The following is a 21310-nucleotide window of genomic DNA, read 5'->3' as shown; positions in this document are numbered from 1 at the left end:
TCCGATTGTCAGGAGGACCTTTCCCAGTACGGTCATATAGCTGAAGATGGCCAATGGGTGTGGATTGCTTCGAGACGGATAAACCCCCTACGTATCCCCGTCATAGAGAAAGTGCTGCTCCTACCAGGCTATGCCGTAATGTACGGATCAGGGATTGCTCAGTGGCAGTGGCATAATGTTGATCCCACTGTACATATTGCTTGATTAGATACATCCACCTGCCGATCATTTATGGACAGCATGGCACCAAAAGTTGCGTCCTCGCTATCAAGGGGATACAGGCTGGATGAAAGCGTATATCAGCATGTATCACTGAGTTGATGAAACGCCCCAGTACAATACCCTGGGGTGGTAGGGTGGTAGAGAGAGAGAGAGGCTTCTAAGGTTGAGCGTTTGCCAAGAGGCAGACAACAATCCAGGATGCTACGAACAACATTGTAAAACAAATAGTGGCAGAATCGACCCTCATCCAATAAGGCATATAATAGCTCATCAATCACCTTCAGGGCCATCACCACCGCCACCACCAGTAAGAAGAAGGAGCACAGCACCACCAAGAAGGAAAGCAGCACGACAAAGGCGCCGACAACGACAAAGAAGTCGCTCCAAGACGATCAAGCCCGTGGAGCTGCCGGCGACCACGGTGGTGAAGTTCTGGGACGAGAAGAAGATGTTCAGACAGGAGCAGGCCGATGAGGCCATCGGCGACTTCTGCGAGCCGTCGCCCTACGTCTTCGCGTTAAGCGGTCCAACTCGTTTGACGCGAGGTGTGCTACCCCGAAGTCCACTGTCGTCTGGCTCAGCGACTGCAAGAAAGAATAATCTCACGTCGCCGTCGAGGGCTACGACAAGGGCCAGAAGGACAAGCACGGCGCCAACTCGCTGACGTGTGCATCGATTCCATCATCGAGGCATACGCGTTCTTTCGAAAGACACATATGACGTACAGCCAATGCAAGTAATATAATTGATTGTCAGGTCCAGCAAATCCCGCGGCTAGCACGATAGCCCTTCTAGGCTGCTTGGCATCTATACTGGGCTAAGGCCTTGACTTCACCTGAGGGGGGCGTCGCATCCCATCCCGTTCGTGTCAGCCTGTTTCCTCCGGTGCGGTAGATTTTAATGTGCCTATCTTCACGATACAGGTCTTAGAACAGGTATGGATACCCATGCGAATAGCTCGTATGGGTTGCTGGTACCGGCACAGAATATATCTCCGTCTTATCAATACGTATAATCACACCGACACTGCCAGCGCCACCGATATTGTTAAAGTTTGCTGACGCTATCGGCTACACTGTTGCTGATTGGTTCCGTTTACGTTTTTCAGCTTATAAATATGCGTAACCTGAATATCAGTTGGCGCAGGAGGCGTCGACAGTACCGGCGTTAGCGGTGTGAAGAGGCGTTCTTGGTCTGCGGATAATGCTATTTGCCGCGCACTGAAAAATGCGATGGGACAATAAGATCGGGATATGGAACGACATCACCATTCTAGAATGTGGGAGACTGAATTGCGTGCTTTTCCCAACGGCTTATGGAGGACGCAGTCAACGGTCTGACACCGGCGGGACGGACTGTGTGACCACACTTTCTCTATTCGAATCATGCTTCCGGATGACTTGTTTGGGACTGATATGGTTGTCATATCGCACTCATAGGTCGTTGTATCAGCGTCTCGGAAGCGACAGCCGGTCGAGTCGGGTTCTCTCCGGCCAGTTGGATCGCTAACAATGATGATGGAGGGAGGAGATATGCTGAATGATCGTGAGAAACATCACATGAAAATCTCTTCTTTGGTGTTTCAAAGTGGCGGAGCTCGGGTGTAACTGAATCTCCGTTCTCGTAAGGGAGATCGCGAAGAGTTGCTTCCGGGTGGGAGGTGTGAAAAGGACGTCCGTCGCCGCGAAGACCCCAAAATAGACGGGCCTGAGTTCAGGTAACCCGCATCGTGATGAGTCGAGTCTGTTGTCCGCCTTCCAGGCTGAAACATTCGACATCGAATTAAAGTTGGCAAAACATACGGGCCCTGAGTTCACAATCGCGATAAGAACCCTGGCTTGAGGCTCGTTTGCTGGTCTTTTTTCCTTATTACGCGTGTTTTGGCCTGTCACCTTGCAGATGGGTAAGCAGAGTAAGCAGCCCCGGAGGGTGCGGTAATGTCTTATGCTGACGTGTGATACCGGACAGGCGAATATGCAAGTATCCATATATTAAACTCAAGAAGACTCTTAAATACTCGCAGCCTTGTAAGTCTTATAGCCCTGCTGGAGAGAGCCTGGTGTCGAGTAATTAGTGTAAGCTTTTCAACAAGCAAGCAAACACGAGAAAGAAAAAGCAAAACTCGCCAAGATGGTTTCAGCCAAAGTCTTGTATTTTTCGGGCGAGATCCCCAGGGCGACCCCGAGGGCGACCAGAGAGCGCTCTTCAGAAAGCTAAATCTTCTCAGCAAAGAGCGAGATCATGTGGTTCTAGCATCATTCTTACAATCTGTAACAGTGGCAGTGAAGGAGGAGTGCAACCGACTAAGCCGGCCACAACGTGACCTGGTCCCCCCTTTCGAGAGCGTCCTCGACTTGACAGACCACGTTGTGCAATTACGAAAGACGCCACTCGGAGGAGCCATCGAGCGGGTCCTGGTTCTTGTTTTTCAGGTTGGAAGCTTCATTGCGTAATTATTACCCCTGAGCCATTCGGTGGAGATACTACAGAAAGCTGACCGATCTTCTGCCAAGTTACCATGGGGCTCATCCGCTGGAGTACAACTTCATACCAACCAGCACTTTCCTCATCGGAAGGGGCTCGGGCCTACTCTCAGCAGCCGCCATTGGTCTGTCGCCAAACATCTCGATGATACCAGGCATTGCCCAAGACATCGCCCGAGTGTCATTCCGGTTTGGTCTGGCGGTTGATCAAGTCTGTCGGTCGTTGGAGGTCTCTCAAGAGGAGATCAATGCCGATGGTGCCTGGGTATACTGCGTACACGGGGTGGATGAGAATGTCGCGCGAGAATACGTACAACAGTTCAACGAAGACAAAGTCAGTGCAGAACTGGAATGCCGGTCGTTAGTTGACGATCAGTTACTAATGAACGTAATAGGGGTATCCGCCAACCAATGGCGCCACGGTCTTCAACGTCGACAACGCCGGAGGCTCGGTCAGCATAGGCGGACCGCCCAAAACGCTGAAGGCGCTGTTCTCCGAGTCCGACGGCTTCAAGAAGACCAAGAACGTGGCGATGAAGAAAATCCAGGGCATGTGGCATACCGACCGAGTATATGGTACGGAGCACGTCGGGCCAGTCATCCCGAAGATGGACTCCACACGGGAACTGTACTTACCGCTGATATCGCCGGTCAGCGGAGAGCCGTTCCAGGAGACGGAGGCCGGACCCCTGCTCGAGCAGATCATGGAGGAGATTCTGACCGAGCGGGTGCGGTGGGACTTGATCATCGACACCGTCTCCGGGCAACTGAAGCAGCTACAGCCCAGATCTGCGCAACTGGTTAGCATACAGCCATCGCACTACAACCATAACCTAGTAGACCGCTGGCGGGCCGAGTTGCCTAACGCGGTGGTGTCAGACCTCGCCCTCATGCCAGTGGCCCTGGACCTCCCTCTCGGCAAGAGTCCGCCGAAGGACACCAAATCGTCCAAGATTGCGGTAGTGGGCATGGCCTGCCGCTTCCCGGGCGCCGACAGCACCGACGAATTCTGGGAGCGGCTGATGAAGGGCGACGACATGCACCGGCCCGTCCCGCCCGACCGATTCGACACCGAGACGCACGTGGACCCCACGGGCAAGAAGCAGAACACGTCCAAGACCCCCTTCGGCTGCTTCGTCGACAGCCCGGGCCTGTTCGACGCCATGTTCTTCGGCATGTCGCCCCGCGAGGCCGAGCAGACGGACCCGATGCAGCGGCTGGCCCTGGTGACGGCCTGGGAAGCGTTGGAGAGCGCCGGGTTCGTCGACGGCCGAGGCGTCGTCCACCGCCGGCGCGTCGGCACCTACTACGGCCAGGCCAGCGATGACTATCGCGAGGTTAACTCGGGACAGGATGTCGGTACTTACTTCATCCCCGGCGGATGCCGAGCGTTCGGCCCCGGACGCATCAACTACTTTTTCAACTTCTGGGGCCCTAGCTTCAGTGTCGACACGGCGTGCTCTTCGAGCTTGGCAGCCATCCAAGCCGCGTGCTCGTCGCTGTGGAATGGAGATGTTGATATGGCCATTACCGTAAGTTTACTCCAATTCATACTAATTGCCATCAAGGTGTAAGTGCTGATCGAATTGTGGCTGTGGCACTTTAGGGAGGGATGAATATCATAACCAACTCGGATGTGTATGCCGGGCTCAGCCAAGGCCACTTTCTCTCCCCAACGGGAGGCTGCAAGACTTGGGACGAGAGTGCAGATGGATACTGTAGATCAGGTGTGCCCACCGCCCCTTTAATGCTTTATATCCATGCGTGATTACGAAAGTATGCAACTGACCAGAGATGACTGGATAGATGGAGTCGGAAGCGTGGTCCTCAAGAGGCTCGAAGATGCAGAGGCCGACAACGATAATATCCTCGCAGTGGTCCTATCGGCGGCCACCTCTCATTCCGCGGAAGCAGTTTCGATCACGCATCCCCATGACGGGGCACAATCCATGTTGTACGACCAGATTGTCCGACGTGCGGGGATTGACCCCCTGTCGGTGGGTTACGTGGAGATGCACGGCACCGGAACGCAGGCTGGAGATCCTACCGAGATGAGATCTGTGACCAGCGTATTCGCACCCGCTCGTCATGGTGCCCATCGACCTGTACCCCTGCATGTGGCCTCGGTCAAAGCCAACATGGGCCACGGAGAGGCTGCCGCGGGTATCATGGCGTTCGTCAAGACCATGCTGGTATTCCAGAACGGCACCATTCCGCCTCATATCGGTGTCAAGACAGGCTTGAACCCTGCACTGCCAGACTTGAGCAAGATGGGGGTCGTAATTCCCTACGAGGCTGCCAACTTTAGCCCGGCCAACACGCAGAAGAGGCTGGCCATGATCAACAACTTTGGTGCCGCGGGAGGCAACACGGCCATGATCATCCAAGAGGCCAGTCCCAAGCCACGGATAGGCGAGGACACACGAGGATCCCACGCCATTACGGTCTCAGCCAAGACGGCCCAATCTCTCAGCTGGAATATCAGGCGCCTTGTCGAGTACATGGAAACCTCGCCAGAAGTATCCCTTGCCGACGTCGCCTACACACTTTCGGCCAGGCGACGCCACTTCGAATACCGGAAATCTGTCGTCGTAACATCCCTGGCCGACGCCGTCAAACAGCTCCGGCCGCACATAGAGACTGCCATGTCCCAAACCCCGTGCTCGGTGAAACGACCCCCGGTCGCCTTCGCCTTTGCGGGCCAAGGCACGTTCTACATGGGCATCGGAGCGTCGCTGTACCGCGAGTCGCCATTCTTCAGCTCGCAGCTCGACCAGTTCGACAGCCTTGCCCGTCGCCAGCACTTCCCGTCCTTCCTGCACGCCATCGCCGATAAGACCGGCGCCCGCGAAAAACTTGCCGTCCTCCACCATCCACCTCGCCATCGTGTGCGTGGAAATCGCCCTCGCCCGCATGTACATGACGTTCGGCATCAAGCCTTCCGCGGTCATCGGGCACAGCCTGGGCGAGTACGCCGCCCTGGCCGTGGCGGGCGTGCTGTCCGACAGCGACACCGTCTTCCTCGTCGGGACGCGGGCCGACATCCTGGACTCGCAGTGCACACCGAACACCCACTGCATGGTGGCTGTGCGCGGCTCCGTGGCCGACATCACGCGCGAGGCCGACGGCGCGCCCTTCGAGGTCGCCTGCATCAACAGCCCCAAGGAGACGGTGATCGGCGGCCCCGTGGAGCACCTCGAGCCCCTTTCGGCGCGTCTGACCAAGGCTGGGTACAGGGCGACGCGCCTGGACGTGCCGCACGCGTACCATACGGCCCAGATGGACCATGTACTCGAAGATCTCATCCGCCAGACCCAGGGGGTGGCTTACAACAAGCCCAGCATCCCCATCATATCCCCCTCGAGACTCGGCGGTCATCGAGGCCGGCGCGGAAGTCGATCCATTGTACCTGCCCCTCTCCCTGCGAAAGACTGTCGACTTCACGGGAGCGCTCCATGTGGCGTGGGAATCTGACGTGGTTTCAAAAGCCACTGTCTGGCTCGAGATGGGCCATCATCCCGTATGTGCCGGTTTCGTCAACCGCACGCTCACCGAAACCCGTCTCGCGTGCTCCAGTCTGCATCGCGACACCGAGAACTGGACGTCGTTGGCCAAGACGCTGTGCAGTCTCTTCGAAGTCGGACTCCAGATCGACTGGAACGAATACCACCGACCCTTCGAGCCGGCGCTCCGGCTCGCCCCGGTGCCGACCTACGCCTGGAACAACAAGAACTACTGGATCCAGTACCGCGGAGACTGGAACTTAACCAAGGGCCAGGCTATGCCTGAGCCGGTCCTTCCCACCGTCAGCGGGTTCCACACGTCAAGCATCCATCGACTCTACTCCGAGAACTACGACTCCTCGAAGGCACAGGTCTTGGGCGAATCCGACATGACCGCCCCTGTGCTCAAGGACGTGATTGAAGGGCATGCCATGAACGGTTATGGTGTTGCTTCGTCGGTAAGTTTCTGACCAATTTATCCCCCATGCTCGAGATTCAGCTAACCTTTGATAGTTCCTTCATGCTGATATGGCATTCACGATGGCCCGAAGGATCCAAGAGAAGTCGTTCTCGGCGGACCTCAGCGGAATGGGCATCAATGTGGCCAACTTCGAGTATCACGATCCTGTCGTGAAGCACGCAGACCCTATTGATCCCCATCCCATCCTGATCAATGCCGAAGCCGACCTCGACAAGCGCGAAGTCCACATCAAGTGGTTCAACCCCGCCAACGAGAAGTGGTACTGCCACGCCACCGCCCACTACGAAGACTCCTCGGCCTGGCTGTCGGACTGGGCCCGGACAACGCGGCTCGTGACCAGCCGCATCGACGCCCTCCATGCGATGGCGGCCCAGGGCACGGCCAACAAGCTCACGACCGAGCTGGCCTACACCCTCTTCGGCAAGCTGGTGGACTACGGCGGCATGTACCGCACCATGCAGTCGGTCGTGCTGCACGAGGACGAGGCCGTGGCCGAGGTGGTGTTCCCGCGCGACGCCCAGGGCGACTGGACGGTGCCGCCGCACTTTATCGACGGCTGCGTCTCGCTCTCGGGCTTCGTCCTGAACGGCGGCACCCACTTCGACAATACCAACAACTTCTTCATCACGCCCTCGTGGAAGTCGATGCGCTTCGCCAAGCCGCTGAGTCCGGGCGGCCGCTACCTCGCCTACGTGCGCATGGTGCCCGAGGCGGCGGCGGCGAACGGCGAGGCTGCTGCCTACGGCAGCAACAACCTCACCTCGTACGTCGGCGACGTCTACATCCTCCAGGACGGCGAGATCGTGGGCGTGGTCGAGGCCATCCTGTTCCGGCAGTGGCCCCGCGTGATGCTGAACCGCTTCTTCCGCCCGCTCGGTGGCGCGGGGGCGGCGGCGTCTGCTGCTGCTCCTCCTGCCAAGAAGAGCAAGAAGAAGGCTGCGTCGACTCCCAGTCCGCTACCACTTGCGAGCTCTTTGCAGGAGAAGGCCATGGCGGCAGCATTGGCGGCGAAGACCACAACGGCGGGACGACCCCCGCACATGCTTCCACCATAACCCCACCGCGGTCCGGGCCGATGAGCAAGTCTGGCAGCCCCAAGGAGGTGCCTCAGCTCGACTACAACCTCCTCACGCCGGGCGACATGACCCCCCTGAACGGACAGATGGGAGGCGCAAAGACGCCGGGGACCGACAGCACCAGCGGCGAGGACAACGACGAAGACGACGAAGATAGCGGTGCCGCGTCGCGCGCCATCGAGATCCTGGCCGAGGAGCTCGCGATCGACATGGGCCTGCTGACGGACGAGTGCGAGATCGGCGACATCGGGCTGGACTCGCTCATGTCGCTCGTCATCTCCCAGAAGTTCCGCGAGGACCTGGGCATCGAGATCCGCGACGCGTTCTACCTCGAGGTGGCGACGATTGGGGATTTGAAGAAGCTAGTTTCCTAGAAAGAAAACGCGCTATGAGCAGGAGGATTCCTGGACTTGTGTGTGTCTTTTTACCTTTTCCTCTGTCATATGTGTTCCTATTATGTATAGATTTCGGGTTGGGGATAAAAACACTCACTACATCTAAGATGTCTACGATGTATATGGAAGTCTATGTACGATATTCTGTTAACACCTGCAAAGGTGCGTACATAGTTTGACACTCATTTTAGACAGGAAATTATTTTGTTATCCTTACAACTTGTCAAAGCCCTAACCCTGCCATTAACGTTGTCATAAATTCGGACGTCAGTGAGCTTTAGGGGGACTCCAAAATGACATCTGCTGTTGGTAATCGTAGTTTGCGGTAATAGCGATTCATATTCATAGTTTGTGCCATATTGCTTTGGATCAGACTGTTGATTTCTAACATTCTCTTTTATATCTAGGGATTTTTCAAGGCCTCTACAGATACCCCGATACATACCAGGCTCCTATGGCTGCCATATGATCTCAAGGAAGGACAGCCGAGAATCAGCTGGGTATCTGACATCCTTGACCTCGAAACGCTGGTCTGCTTCGTTGATGACTTGTTTCCATTCCTCAACGTCACGAATCTGCGATAGAGAGATCCCGGTTAGAGTGAAGGAAAACGATGAAAGAAACAACAGGTGGAAGGTCTGGGTATGCGTACCTTGGAGTTGAAAAGAATCAACATGCCGAAATCACTATTTCTGGAGGACGCAAGATTAGCATTGCCCGAAAGGAAACTACACGACGGACTAAGTATTGGTATACCGTTGATTCCGCTCCACGCTCAAACTCATCGAGCCAGCCGGAGGCATAATCTCGTCAAAGATGATGACCCTGGTGCCGGGCTTCAGAGACGGGATAAAAGCCCGTAGAATGCGCTGGACATGCGCATCGGGCCAGTTGTGCAAGACCCAGCGAAACAAATATCTGCGGAGCACACAAGGTTAACGACCAGCACACGGCCAACCACAGAATAAGTAGTGATTCGGCCTTCATTACGTACAAATCAGTGCCCTTGACCGGCTGCTCGTTGAAGAAGTCGTGCGGCATGAACGACAAATTCTTGCCCTCTCGGACCTGGGCAGCTTCCAGGGCCCCGGGCAGGTCCTGGACAACGATCTCGAGCCCCGGGAACGCGTCGGCCAGCGCAAAGGCGACAATGCCCGTAGACCCACCCAGGTCCACGAGTTTTGTGCCGCCGCCCCGCGCGTCCGCGGGCCAGCTCTCGATCAGGTGCCGCGGCGCGTACGCCTCGTCCTGCTGGAACGCGCCCATGACGCCCGCGAACTGCCGCACCTGCTCCGGGTGCTTCTCGAGGTACATGTACATGCCGGGCTCGCCGCCGCCCCTGGCGAACATGAAGCCCGTCTTGGCCGGGTCGTCGGCCGCGGGCTCCTTTTGGAGTGCCTCGGTCAGCCCCGCCGCGTCCGGCAGCAGCACGTCGTTGGACAAGCCCGTCCAGTCCTTGATCAGGGGCCGGCTCGCCATGACCTTGGTCGTCGCCGTGTGCGCGACGTGGCCCGGGCGCGGCTCGTGGAACATGTGGTACGGCATGCCCGCGCGCAGGATCTGGCACAGGACGGCTGGGCCGACGTGGACGCGCTTTGCGAGGGCGTCGTACGAGATACCCTCTGCCGTGGTCAGGGGGACGTGATGCGGGATGTCGAAGTCGAAGATGAACTGCGTCACGGCGAACATGGTCATGACGGCCCAGCCGGGCACGAGGCGCAGCTCGACGGGGCCTGTGGCCAGGTCGCCCAGCTCCAGGCTGGCGTCGATGAGGGCCCGGCGGCCTTGCTCGACGTGGGGAGGGTACTTGACGTCGAGCGGCGCATCGGGGCCCAAGCTGAGGGGCGGCAGCCCTTCTTCCTGACGGTAGGCCTTGATTTTGGCCGTACTTTCACTAACGATCTGGGCTAAATGAGCGGCCCGGCTCGTCTCGGAGGCCATGGGAACACAGTGGCCGTTCATGTTAGGCGAATGCTGCAGATCTCACTTTGCGTCCGTGGGTAGTGTTTTGGGTGAGAATGTTGTGCGTCGTTATCGGGGGGCTTTCAAGACTCCTTGTTACAAACCAATAGGGAGTAATACGTCATGTCATGGCCGGGCGCTGAGTGACCCGAGACACCAATCCGTGACGGCTTGCTCATGCATGTAAGCAAGACACGATTACCAGGGCATAAGTGAATCCATAAGTTGTAAGCAGCTAAATTACCCCATAAGCAAGCCGTAATATCCAGCTAATGCATAAGCACGCATGAGTAATTACTGGTAGTGTATAAGCAACTCACGTTTACCTAATTACTTATTCTATATTACCAGTTCAAGTAACCCATGATTCCAAAGGCATAAGCTGCATGAAGAGCGCATAGCAAGGGAATGTAAGATAATGAAATCGAGGTTCCCAGAACATCGCCATCCTCATGAACAGATGACACAGCGTGATTGTTCTTGGCACAGTTTTCTAAGAAGACGAGACCTGCATCATGGAGCGAAATACATACCGCGCGTGTGCAAGCGGCCCAGGGATTCAGTCGTGGACAAAGGATACTTGTGAGCATCATTAACTGTGGGACATCAACAAAAAGCAGTATAAATATTAAAACACATCATCAGGATCTTTTGCTCCGATCTCTGAGTCATTCTGATTCGGCGGATAGCTTTTCAATGGATGATGTACCTGTAGGGTCTCACTAGTAATTACCTTATGTTATAAAATATATTAACGCAGCACTCAGATCTTCTGGGGCTACTTTCGTATCTAGATAGACGTGAAGTAGTAACACAGGCACATGAAATACGAATATAGGCGCTTAAGTGATAATCGATTATTGACGTCTAATATTTCCAGGGGTCGTATAAAGTGCACTCGATGCTAGTGCACCACAAACCGCAAACAAACTTCGCCCGGTTCAATGATCTCTGATCTAATCTATTCCAACCTGATCACCAATACCGTATATGCGTAAAAGCAGCCCTGCGAAACGAGGGAACCTAACGTCAACGTGCCTATGATGTAAATTGCCAGCAGCATCTTCACCCCCTTTTCCTCTGTAATGGGAGGGGAAATAGGAACTATTTCAACCGTTTCCTTGGAATATGTCAGTTCGAGCTCATGGCCTCTTCAAGCTTGCCTCCACGATCCCAAACTCCAACCCAGGCGCGCAGGTGGTACGCCCGGGCGTTCGCGACGGGCTGGCGGGTCAGGTAGTCGTGCTCGAGCAGCCGCACGCCGGCCGGGAGCTGGCCCGTCGCGCGGGCCAGCGCCAGGGTCTTGGCGCAGTCCTCGAGGACGCACTGCTCGGGGCGGATCTGGGGAATGCCTGCAGGACCTCCTCGATGACGTGGCCGCTGCCGCCGCCCACGTCCACGAAAACGGGCCGATCGCGGTCGACGTCGGCGCCAGAAGAAGAAGTAGACGCTAGCTTGGCAAAGTCGTAGAAGCCCGTGTAGGGCCGCAGGTGCTGGACGTTCGAGGCCAGCGTGTGTATGCCTTCCGTCCTGGCCGGCATTTCGGAGAGGATCTCAAAGGTGGCCTTGCCCTCTTGGCCTTCGTTCCACGTAAAGGGGCTGTGTTTGGCGTTTTTCGCTTCCTCCTTGGCCAGCACGGATAGGTACTCGGGAAGTCTGACCAGGGCCCGGATTCCTTCGTCGTAGCAGGGCGAGAAAAGCGCCCCTATCGGCCCGGCGTAAGCCAAGGACGTATGTGTATGGCTGTATGCGCCAATAGACTCGCGGGTAAGGAAGCCGGTTCTCGTCACCACTCTCAGGAGACGCTCGAGCAGGGGCGCTTGGGTCTTGGTGGCTGCCGCCAGGTCTTGGAGAGGGATGGAACCTGTAGGCAGAATAGTTTGGAGCGCATTCAAGGACAACAGAGTTCTGATAACAGCTATTTCCATTGTTCTCAGGATCATCGACGTGGCATGCTCCGCAGGGGACTGCACAAGACCGACTAGTTCCTCGGACTTCTTCATAAAAGGCTGGCTGTCGACACAGAACAGTTCCGAAGACCCCTTGAAGTCTTTGGCGCCATGACGAATGAATTAACGAAAGCAGCCAGGGCGAGAATGGCCAGAAAGATGCTGAAAGTGCTGAGTGAATAATCTTCTAATACTGAGGATGTTACAGCGGTGTTTTAGTTGTACGTGCGACGTCATGAATGGCCTTCATATATAGTCAGCCGTGTAAGCCGTCTGTCACGACTTGTAATTGCCAGATTGGTGCATGTAAGCATGCCGAATATCTCTAAATGCGGATGTAATACCCCGATAGATGCATAACCCCTTGGCGAGTTCAGCTTCCTGGTGTACGGAGTATATAAAACGTCGGGCTCCCTCGCAGCATTGTATTCTTGGGCAGCTAGAATCATCAAATACCAAACCATCCATCGCATAACCATGTCTACTACCGAGGAATGGGTCCAGGAGTTCGAGGCTCTCTGTAGCCGAGTTCCTACCTTGTTTTCTTCTGGGACCGAAGACGAGCAAGTTCGTATCTGAGCATTGCATCTTGCTGAGAAGACCGTCCACCAGCTCCATACCCCTATGACCTTTGCTGAGGCGCAGACATGGGGACCACTCGAGCTGTTTGGCGCCGGCGTGGCTTGTGAGATGGGCATATTCGACGTCCTGGCAAAGCACTCGGGGGCCCTGAGCACCGCGGACATTGCGCGAGAGCTCAATGCTGATCCGGCCTTGTTGGCTCGAATCCTGCGCCTGTTGGACGTACATTATATGGTTGATCAAGTATCACTGGGCCAATATGCAGCAAACGCGATCACGAGAGACTATACACAACCCTACCGAAAGGGGAACGTTATGACCCAGTCAGTATCTCATTATCTTGTTTTACCCTCTCAGCTGCGACGGTTGTGCTGATGATGGAAACCTCTCAGAATCGGCTTGATGCCCTCCTATTTTGCCCTCCCAACCTGGCTTCGCGCCAACGATTATAAGGTGCTGCCTGACGCGAGCCACTGTGGCTGGCAGGTCGGCGCCAACACCACCGAGACGTTCTGGGAGAGCATGTCCAAGGACCCCAGTCTCGGCAAGTAATTCAACGATTACATGGTCGTCCCCCGTACCACCCAGGAGGAAGACTTCGTCAGCTTCTACCCCTTCGAAACTGTCTTGGCCAACTCCAATGCACATGACATTATCTTCGTTGATATGTAGGTTCTTCTTCATCTCCTCTTTCCCACTTGAAGGCCAGCGAGACAACAAAGAGAAAAGAAAGGCCAAACTGATCCTGTTTTCTTTTTCATCCAGCGGCGGTGGTCTAGGCCACCAAGCCAAGCGCATCCGCGGCGCCTTACCCCCTTCACGTGGCCGCGTCATCCTGCAAGACCTGCGCCCGTCGAAGAACGTGACGCGGTTCGACCTGAGCATGCTCGCGTCGGTCGGGGGCGCGCAGCGGTCCGAGGCGGAGCAGAAGGCGCTGCTGGAGAGTGTGGGGTTGGAGGTGGTCGGGAACTGGAGCACGCCGAGGGAGTGGTCGATTATGGAGGCTCGGCTGAAGAGTGACTAGATGGAAGCAGTCTAACAGGCTTGTACGTAAACAACTGTAGAAATGAGATTTACATAGAGTGATTCAACAAGTCTTTGATAGCATGCAGTCGTTGTTTGGCAAAGCTATTGATGCCTTACCTGCTTTCAAATGGCTGATTACAAGAGTCAGAAAGCTTTTTGCTGGCGCTGTGTGTGAACGTTACCAGTAGCAACCCTTCCGGCGCAGTTTCGAGAGTACCGCACCTGATTAGGAATCTTCACGTTACTAAGGCGATCTGATTGATGATGATTTGGAAAACGGATTGACATGGTATCATTAGGTGTGCTACTTAGGTATCAATCTGAGCTCCCTAAACTTGTCGAACGTATTCACGAACGCCTGGTACGAGTCGATATGCCCAGTCCACCCGTACCGGCACGACTTGTCCACGCTCAGCGTCGTGCTCCACGTCCGCCGGAAAAGGAAGTCCCCGACCTCCCAGCCGGCGAGGTCGAACGTCGCCTTGGCGCCCGGTAGCCCCTGGCGCTCGCAGAGCGCGTCCCACACGGGCCGCTTGTTGCGACACCAGTCGGCGAAGCTCCAGCCGTCGAGCTGCAGCGCGCCGCGGCTCCCCTCCTCGGGTGTGGGGTTCGCGAAGCACTGCTCCGGGTCGGCCCGGGCGCCGAGGCTAGCCGCGAGGCGCGGCCACATGTGGCGCCAGTTGAAGGAGTCGCCATTGGCGACGTTGAAGGCCTCGTTGGCGCAATTCGGATGGGTCGAGACGAAGACGGCCAGGTCCGCGATCAGGGGCGCGTACGACGCGTCGTCGGCGCCCCCCCAGTAACGGCGGTTCGTCGGCATGGGCGACTCGGTGCCCAGCTCGCGGCCGATCAGGAAGTAGACAGCCATGATCAGGCCCACGTTCAGGCCCAATGGCTGCGCGTTGACGCCGATGATAGGGCCGGGCCGCACTACATTCCACGACCACCTGGGGGCCTTGTTACTATTCCCACCCCCACTGCGCTGAGACATCTCGGCCAGCAAGTCTTCTTGGGGGAAGTAGAAGTTCTCGAGCGGCCCGTGCCGGCGCGGGTCGTCTTCCCGCGCAGGCGACGGCACGGGCTCGACGTGCAGCTTGTAGTACTTGCCGCCCGTCTGCAGGGTGACGTTTTCCAGTTTGGGTGTGGTCTGGTCGAGCGCGCTTAGAAAGCTTGCGAATAGGGCTTTGTTGGCAGCATATGACTCGGTGAAGTCGTCTTTGTGCAGGTAGGAACAGAAGTAGGCGTGGGTCACGAGGCGGCAGACCTCCTGCATGTGCTTCACTAGGTCCGGAACATCGTGCAGGAAGTCGATCGCGATGAACCTAATGCGAGGATCGGCGACGGTAGGCTTGAATGCACTCCGGGAAGTGAAGATAATGGAGGCCCAATCGTCAGAGGTGGTTGTGTTACAGATGTCCCACAATGGCGCTGCCACTGATGCCATTGGCGCCGGTGATGAAGGCTGTTTTAGCCATGCAGCGCCACGGATCTGGTGGCGTGGTCCAAATGCAAGCCACTTACTTACTGAGCACCGTACTGAACGGATGCCAATCATCGGAAATCATACAAGACATGACTCAAGCCTACCGCGGGTTGTAGCTTTTATCCGACTGACAGATCGCATCCTCCCGGTACTTAGACTGCGGGACACGGTGCAGCGTGGCTGCCATCAACAAAGCTGACATGATTTGCAGTGTCATCTCAGTGGTTGCATGTCGCTGTAAGCCATGCTAATCAACTACCTAATTGGCTACAGGCATATGGCTGTAATCCCTCGTAGTATGCAAACCCCCGGGGTGATTACGACCCGAATTATGCGTAATTACAAAACACACACACACACACACACACACACTCTCTCTCTCTCACGAGTCTCACCTGAATTTGGGTCTCGTTATGAAATCTTGGTTTATACTGACGAGGTTTGAGCTTCATCATCAACCCTGACACAAATCTCAAAGAGCTGAGAATATACACAATGATGATAACTCTTAGTTTCATAAATCGGTGGCGGCTCGCTCGCTGCCGTTGGATATCTCGTACTATGGTGCATCTACTGCCGGACCCTGCACCCCCTGAGCAAAGTCCCCGGCCCGTTCTGGCCCTCCGTGACGCGGCGACCTGGACGTGGTGCAGCTGTGGCTACACCAGCGGTACGGTCCCCTTAGTGCGCATCGCGCCCGACGAGGTCGCGTGCGCGTGCACGCCGAGCGCCGCCGCATCATGAGCGGCATCTACAGCATGTCGACCGTGTTGACCCTGGAGCCGTACATTGACGACTGCAGCCGCTTGTTCGTCGAGCGCATGATCGAGCGTGTCGGTCCCGGGCAGGCGATTGATCTCGGGGATTGGTTTCTCTGGTGAGTGAGGAAACTCTTATCCCCTATCTTTTTCTGCCCAAGTCCAAGCCTCAGAGCGGTGACGTGAGTACTGACAATGGAATGCATTCGTAAGGTACGCCTACGACGTCATTGCTGAGCTTTTCTTCGGCCGCTCCCTCGGCTTCATTAAGAATCATGGCGACCAAGGCGCCTTTCTCGAGTCTCTCGAGTTCATGCTGCCCGTCATGACCCCGGCGGCGGTGTCTACGCCCCTGGTGCGTGGGTTGATCATGGGCCTATTCATGCTTAGCTCCACGGCACGCACGGGACTTCAAGGGATGAATCTTATCATCGACACGGCGCGCACGAGTGTGGACGAAAGAAACGCCGCTACGGCGTCGCCCGGGAAACGGGAGAGAAAGGATCTTTTGCATTACCTGCTGGCCATTGTCCGCGCCAAAGGAAGCGAGGTGGATTTCGGCGTCGAAGATGTCAAGAACGAAGCGTTTGCGGCTCTGTAAGTGACCCCATTGCATGAAATTCATGCGTTCGTTTACCATATATGCTGATACAGCTGACTCGATAGGACAGCAGGTGCAGAGGCGACTATGATTGAGCTGCAGGCAGTCTTTTATTACCTTGCCAAGGATCGTCCTGTATGAGCAAATTCGCAAGGAGGTTGACCAAGCCGTGGAGAACGGGACATTATCCGAGTATCCCAGTTATTCTGAAGTCATGCAGCTCCCACTGGTGAAGTCAGCCATCAAAGAGGCACTACGACTGCATTCCGGCATGGGTTTCACTATGCCTCGGGTTGTGGGCCAGAGCGGCATCGAGCTAGCAGGCATGCACATCCCCGCAGGATGCAAAGTCGGCATAAACCCGGCCGTGGTTGGACGGGACGAGGCAGCATACGGCCCGGACGCCGATACGTTCCGCCCGGCCAGATGAATCGAGCGCACCGACCCCGTCATGAACAGATGCAACGACCTGGTGTTTGGAGCGGGCACCAGGACCTGCATCGGGAAGCAGGTAAGTCTTATCCGAGACAACAAGCCGAAGATAAGCACTAACATGACCGCAGATTGCTCTTAGTGAGATCTATAAATTTGTACCACTGATGATTCGCAAGTTTGAGTTTGAACTGGTGAACCCGAGCAAGAGCTGGACGACTCATGACTACTTTTTCAACAAGCAGAGTGGCGTTCAGGTTACAGTCAAGGTCCGGGGCTTATAAGTTTTTCTTCGAGGCCGCCGAAACGCACTGTACAGCGTCTGCTACGCCTATCTCTTTAGTACAAAGACTACCTAGATGAACAAATGGAGCGATTCAGGGGTTAGAGTCGAGATACGTGTATTACTTTGCGAAGATGGTCGCTAGCTACGTGACTGACCTCTGAGGAGTGTCTGGCTCGGCTGATGTCGATCCCGAGAGTTGTTAAAGGCCAATCCTATGTTCCGTATGCTCCAAACTGTATAGGTGGTTTATCTAAGGGCCGACCTTTCCGTTCTTGATCGAGATCTTCTACATAAGGTAGGTTTCGCATAGGTGGGACTTCGGCATCGATTACCCGCTTTTGATGATCAATTTCGGCACTCAGGCAACTATCCGCGAAGATGACTTTGGGTTCTTTTTTGGCCGGGTCATACTTACCGGAGACTGGGGCAATCCGGGTGATACGGCAACTTGCATTGCGACCACAGTAATTCCCAAAACCTCGACGCCTCCATCCTGTCATAGCGATGGGAAAAAGCAAACGATTGTTGCATGAATGTTTTTGCTTAGTCACCAGCCTGTCTTGAGTATATGTAACATTGAGTATGGATTGTCTTTCGTTCTCCCCTTCCTTCCGCTTAACTAGTGCGTTCTGGTTATCTATCTCGGCGTTTTATCGACTATAAGCCACCCCTGATGCCCTTCTTTCTTTGCTTGCGCCAGATCCTTTGTATACCGTTTTGGATTCTATGCGTTGGGAGTACAAGTATACTCAGTCCACGTTGACCGTAGCCCCCGACTCCAACAGCAGCTTCACAGCCACCTCGCTCCTCGCGCTCACGGCGGCCGACAGCGGCGTCTCTCCGTCCTTGTTCTGCCGGTTGGGCAGCGAACGGTCCCCGCCGCCGCCTTCTCCCGAGCGTCCCGTCAACCAGAGCGTCCCGTTACCTACCGGGGCCAGCGTAAAGAAACCTTGGCCAGCCCTGCAGGTAAGACTGAAGGGAGGAGCGGGGGTGGTGATTTGCGCCTGCCGTATAACATTGACATGGGCCCAACACTACCGTGCCGCGACGCCAAACGTCACATAGAGCCAAGACGGGGGTCTCCCGGCCGCCACACTCTATTCAGTGGTGCGCGGCGCATCCTGGGCGTAAGCCGTGCGCCAGCCCCCGTATGTCGACCCCCCCCCCCCTCCTATTCCATCCTATTTGGACAAGGTGCTGAGCAATGCCCAAGAAGCTTGGGCCGATGTGTGTACGGCAGGCACGGGAGGCGTGGGTAGATTCGAGACAACTGGGGACGCGGCACCTGTCGTGTAATACGACTGGCTTTGGCTCTCGGATGCCAAGGGAAGAAGATCATGCAGATAAGCCCTACGCACTAGGTGAAGTGCATGCCAATCAATTATCCCATAATTACCTGGGCAAGACCCATACCTCTCCGCTGATTCGTAGAGCGATCACTATGGCCCGGGTCTCCTTTTTCCCGGTTGCTGGGCGGAGTGGAATACGGTCGGTGGCTGTCAGCATAAGCCCAAGACCAAGACCAAGATCGACGAAAGCAAGATCGATTCATTATAATACGATTACCGCATGCTGTAATCTTCCCAGAAAATCATGTAAAATAAGCTCGAATTATTTGCCCATAATCCTCAGTAAGCAGCATTATCCATAATGCTGACTGAAATACTGGAAAATTACTATAGTGCTTCCAGCCATTACTCGACGTAATGTCCGGGTATCCCGTTAGAAACTCAATAAAATATATCTCGCCTCAACAAGGCCTCTAATAGCGTCTCACAAGACACAGATACAATTAGACTCCTCAGTAGTACGTATTCGACTTATCACATATCGAAAAATGTCGATCCCTGAATCTTGTACCGTTCTCGTAGCCGGTGGTGGCCCCGGAGGCTCCTATACCGCCGCCGCTCTCGCGCGTGAAGGCGTTGATGTTGTCTTGCTCGAAGCAGACAGCCACCATCGGTATGTATCCGCGTACCGAGCTTCATCGCATATTTGCCTCGCCTGACCAACTGACGTATGCCTGTAGATACCACACTGGAGAGAGTCTGGTCCCGTCCATGAGGTACTTGCTTCGTTTCATCGATCTCGAGGACGCTTTCGAGCAGCACGGCTTCCAGAAGAAGGTAAGATAACCCTCAAGTCGACGACTGGAGTGGCTGTATACTTGTTGCCAGTTCCGATAGGCTGACCTAGGAACACAGCGCGGTGCATTCTTCAAGCTAAACGCAAAGAGTGCCGGATGTGAGTAGAGCAAATTAACCCCTGTGGCCATGCGTGGAGCTTACGTTGCTAATGCAATGACACCACAGACACCGACTTCATCCGGGCCAACGGCCCCAACGGATACTCCTGGAACGTGGTGAGATCAGAGTACGACGAGATTCTTTTCCGCCAAGACGTTCGAGAACGTCTCGTTGAAGTCAGTCAACTTCGAGTCCTACCAGAACGACGCGTTCTCCAGCGAAAACAAGCTGGCCAACCCGGGACGGCCGGTTTCGGCCAACTGGGCCACGAAAGATGGCCGATCCGGCACCATATCGTTCGACTATATCGTGGATGCGACGGGCCGAGCGGGCATTATTTCGACCAAGTACCTCAAGAACCGCAAGTTCAACGAAAGCTTCAAGAACATTGCCATGTGGGGATACTACAGTGGAAATATCCCACCAAGCCCAGGAACGGATCGCGAAAATCAGCCCATATCCGAAGGCATGAAAGGTGAGTTCGTCAAGCAATTGCAAATCTAGGCTTGTTGTTACCCGCTAACCGATGTATTCGTGCATGGCCATAGATGGATCCGGCTGGGTGTGGATGCTGCCGTTGCACAACGGCACCGTATCCATCGGTGCTGTGGTTCGGAAGGACATCTTCCAGGCCAAGAAGAAGGCCTTGCCCGAAGGGACCACGGAGGCCCAAACCCTGGCGAGCTTGGTCGCGCTGTGCCCGATGATATCGTCGTACCTGGAGCCGGCCAAGCTGGCTTCGGGCATCCGACAGGCCGCGGACTATTCCTACAGCGCCGGCGCGTATGCCGGCCCCAACTTCCGCATCGTCGGCGATGCGGGATGCTTCATTGACCCCTTCTTCTCGTCTGGGCATCATCTAGCGCTTTCGAGTGCGCTGGCGGCGGCGACCTCCATCAACGCGTGCTTGCGGGGGAGACTGCAAATAATTCTCAGCCTCCAAGTGGTTTGCGAAAAGGGTCGACGAGGGTTACACGTTGTTTCTGGTTGTTGTCATGGCTGCGCTCAAGCAGATCCGCATGCAAGAAAAGCCCATCCTGTCCGACCTTGACGAGGAAGGTTTTGATCGCGCCTTCAATATCCTGAGGCCAGGTAAGATATCCCTACCCCAATTTTTCCGCTGCTGTTCAGTGGTGTATTTCACCTTCTGTTTTCATGTTGCTAACATTTCATATCCCGCCAGTCATCCAAGGCGCCGCCGACGAGGAGACGGCCCCCAAGGGCAGCAAGAGTCGATCACGGAGACGATCGACCTCTGCCTCAACGCGCTCAACGACCTGCACGACACGGAGCTGCAGGGCAAACTGACCAATATCGTGGAGGCAAACGGGACGGCCGCTCAGGCCGGCATGCTCGGCGAGCTCTCGCCCGAGGACACGGCGGCCCTGCAGCGCATGAAGACGATGCACTCCATCCTCCCCCATGGGCGGGCTCGAGGACTTCCACAACCGGAAAATCGACGGGCTGACGGCCCGGCTTGAGCATGGGAACCTCGGGCTGGTGGCTTATGCTTGATAGAATGACGGGAATTCAACAGAGGAGGCGTTACTCACTTGTCATTTGTCACGGAGGTTTTCAACAACGTTTCTAGTTATGTTTCCTCCTTTTTGGCGATCACTGCGGTTGCGTTCAATAGGAATATTCTGCAAAGACCCAATGTTAAGAGCGAGATTAGAGAACAAGAAAATGCAGCCAACTACCGAAATCTTTGCATGATGTAGAGAGTGTGAAAACGCATCAGGTGTTGTGCGTACTGATCTGAGGTGGGAGCAACTACCCTGAAGTATCCTAGCTACCCCCCCTATGTTAAATTAAGTGAGCCTGA

The 21310-nt window shown here is 55.5% G+C and overlaps 9 protein-coding genes across 9 annotated transcripts; 6 read left to right on the top strand and 3 right to left on the bottom strand.

Moving 5' to 3' along the window:
- Positions 1–420: 420 nt before the first annotated feature.
- PG994_003633 (uncharacterized protein) lies at positions 421–696 on the top strand (the record flags this gene model as incomplete). Its single annotated transcript, XM_066855042.1, has 2 exons — positions 421–437; positions 489–696. 2 exons carry the CDS (start codon positions 421–423, stop codon positions 694–696), a joined length of 225 nt encoding a protein of 74 aa, XP_066719320.1.
- A 1425-nt stretch (positions 697–2121) lies between these two features.
- Positions 2122–8139, top strand: PG994_003632 (polyketide synthase; the record flags this gene model as incomplete). Its single annotated transcript, XM_066855041.1, has 10 exons — positions 2122–2125; positions 2263–2671; positions 2736–3039; positions 3101–4237; positions 4312–4432; positions 4512–5451; positions 5483–6110; positions 6136–6666; positions 6722–7640; positions 7670–8139. 10 exons carry the CDS (start codon positions 2122–2124, stop codon positions 8137–8139), a joined length of 5463 nt encoding a protein of 1820 aa, XP_066719319.1.
- Positions 8140–8612: 473 nt separating this feature from the next.
- On the bottom strand, positions 8613–10122 carry PG994_003631 (uncharacterized protein; the record flags this gene model as incomplete). Its single annotated transcript, XM_066855040.1, has 4 exons — positions 8613–8735; positions 8813–8852; positions 8917–9078; positions 9155–10122. 4 exons carry the CDS (start codon positions 10120–10122, stop codon positions 8613–8615), a joined length of 1293 nt encoding a protein of 430 aa, XP_066719318.1.
- Positions 10123–11354: 1232 nt separating this feature from the next.
- On the bottom strand, positions 11355–12125 carry PG994_003630 (uncharacterized protein; the record flags this gene model as incomplete). Its single annotated transcript, XM_066855039.1, has 1 exon — positions 11355–12125. One exon carries the CDS (start codon positions 12123–12125, stop codon positions 11355–11357), a length of 771 nt encoding a protein of 256 aa, XP_066719317.1.
- A 570-nt stretch (positions 12126–12695) lies between these two features.
- Positions 12696–13677, top strand: PG994_003629 (uncharacterized protein; the record flags this gene model as incomplete). Its single annotated transcript, XM_066855038.1, has 3 exons — positions 12696–12976; positions 13046–13201; positions 13326–13677. 3 exons carry the CDS (start codon positions 12696–12698, stop codon positions 13675–13677), a joined length of 789 nt encoding a protein of 262 aa, XP_066719316.1.
- Positions 13678–13983: 306 nt separating this feature from the next.
- On the bottom strand, positions 13984–15123 carry PG994_003628 (NAD(P)-binding Rossmann-fold containing protein; the record flags this gene model as incomplete). Its single annotated transcript, XM_066855037.1, has 1 exon — positions 13984–15123. The coding sequence occupies one exon, from the start codon at positions 15121–15123 to the stop codon at positions 13984–13986; it is 1140 nt and encodes a 379-aa protein (XP_066719315.1).
- A 779-nt stretch (positions 15124–15902) lies between these two features.
- On the top strand, positions 15903–17237 carry PG994_003627 (uncharacterized protein; the record flags this gene model as incomplete). The annotated part of the gene is made up of 5 exons (XM_066855036.1): positions 15903–16039; positions 16134–16517; positions 16648–16932; positions 16981–17032; positions 17085–17237. 5 exons carry the CDS (start codon positions 15903–15905, stop codon positions 17235–17237), a joined length of 1011 nt encoding a protein of 336 aa, XP_066719314.1.
- A 728-nt stretch (positions 17238–17965) lies between these two features.
- On the top strand, positions 17966–18535 carry PG994_003626 (uncharacterized protein; the record flags this gene model as incomplete). Its single annotated transcript, XM_066855035.1, has 2 exons — positions 17966–18205; positions 18434–18535. The coding sequence occupies 2 exons, from the start codon at positions 17966–17968 to the stop codon at positions 18533–18535; spliced, it is 342 nt and encodes a 113-aa protein (XP_066719313.1).
- Positions 18536–19076: 541 nt separating this feature from the next.
- On the top strand, positions 19077–20966 carry PG994_003625 (uncharacterized protein; the record flags this gene model as incomplete). Its single annotated transcript, XM_066855034.1, has 7 exons — positions 19077–19201; positions 19269–19365; positions 19426–19483; positions 19552–19601; positions 19639–19960; positions 20034–20357; positions 20422–20966. 7 exons carry the CDS (start codon positions 19077–19079, stop codon positions 20964–20966), a joined length of 1521 nt encoding a protein of 506 aa, XP_066719312.1.
- Between the last annotated feature and the right edge of the window lie 344 nt (positions 20967–21310).

The sequence above is a fragment of the Apiospora phragmitis genome (genome assembly GCF_038363925.1).
Source record: "Apiospora phragmitis strain CBS 135458 chromosome Unknown utg000004l:1.0-3135199.0:1.0-3139288.0, whole genome shotgun sequence".
Lineage (NCBI taxonomy): Eukaryota > Fungi > Ascomycota > Sordariomycetes > Amphisphaeriales > Apiosporaceae > Apiospora > Apiospora phragmitis.
Note: the sequence above shows the minus strand (reverse complement) of the source record. Positions and strands in the feature narration are given on the sequence as shown.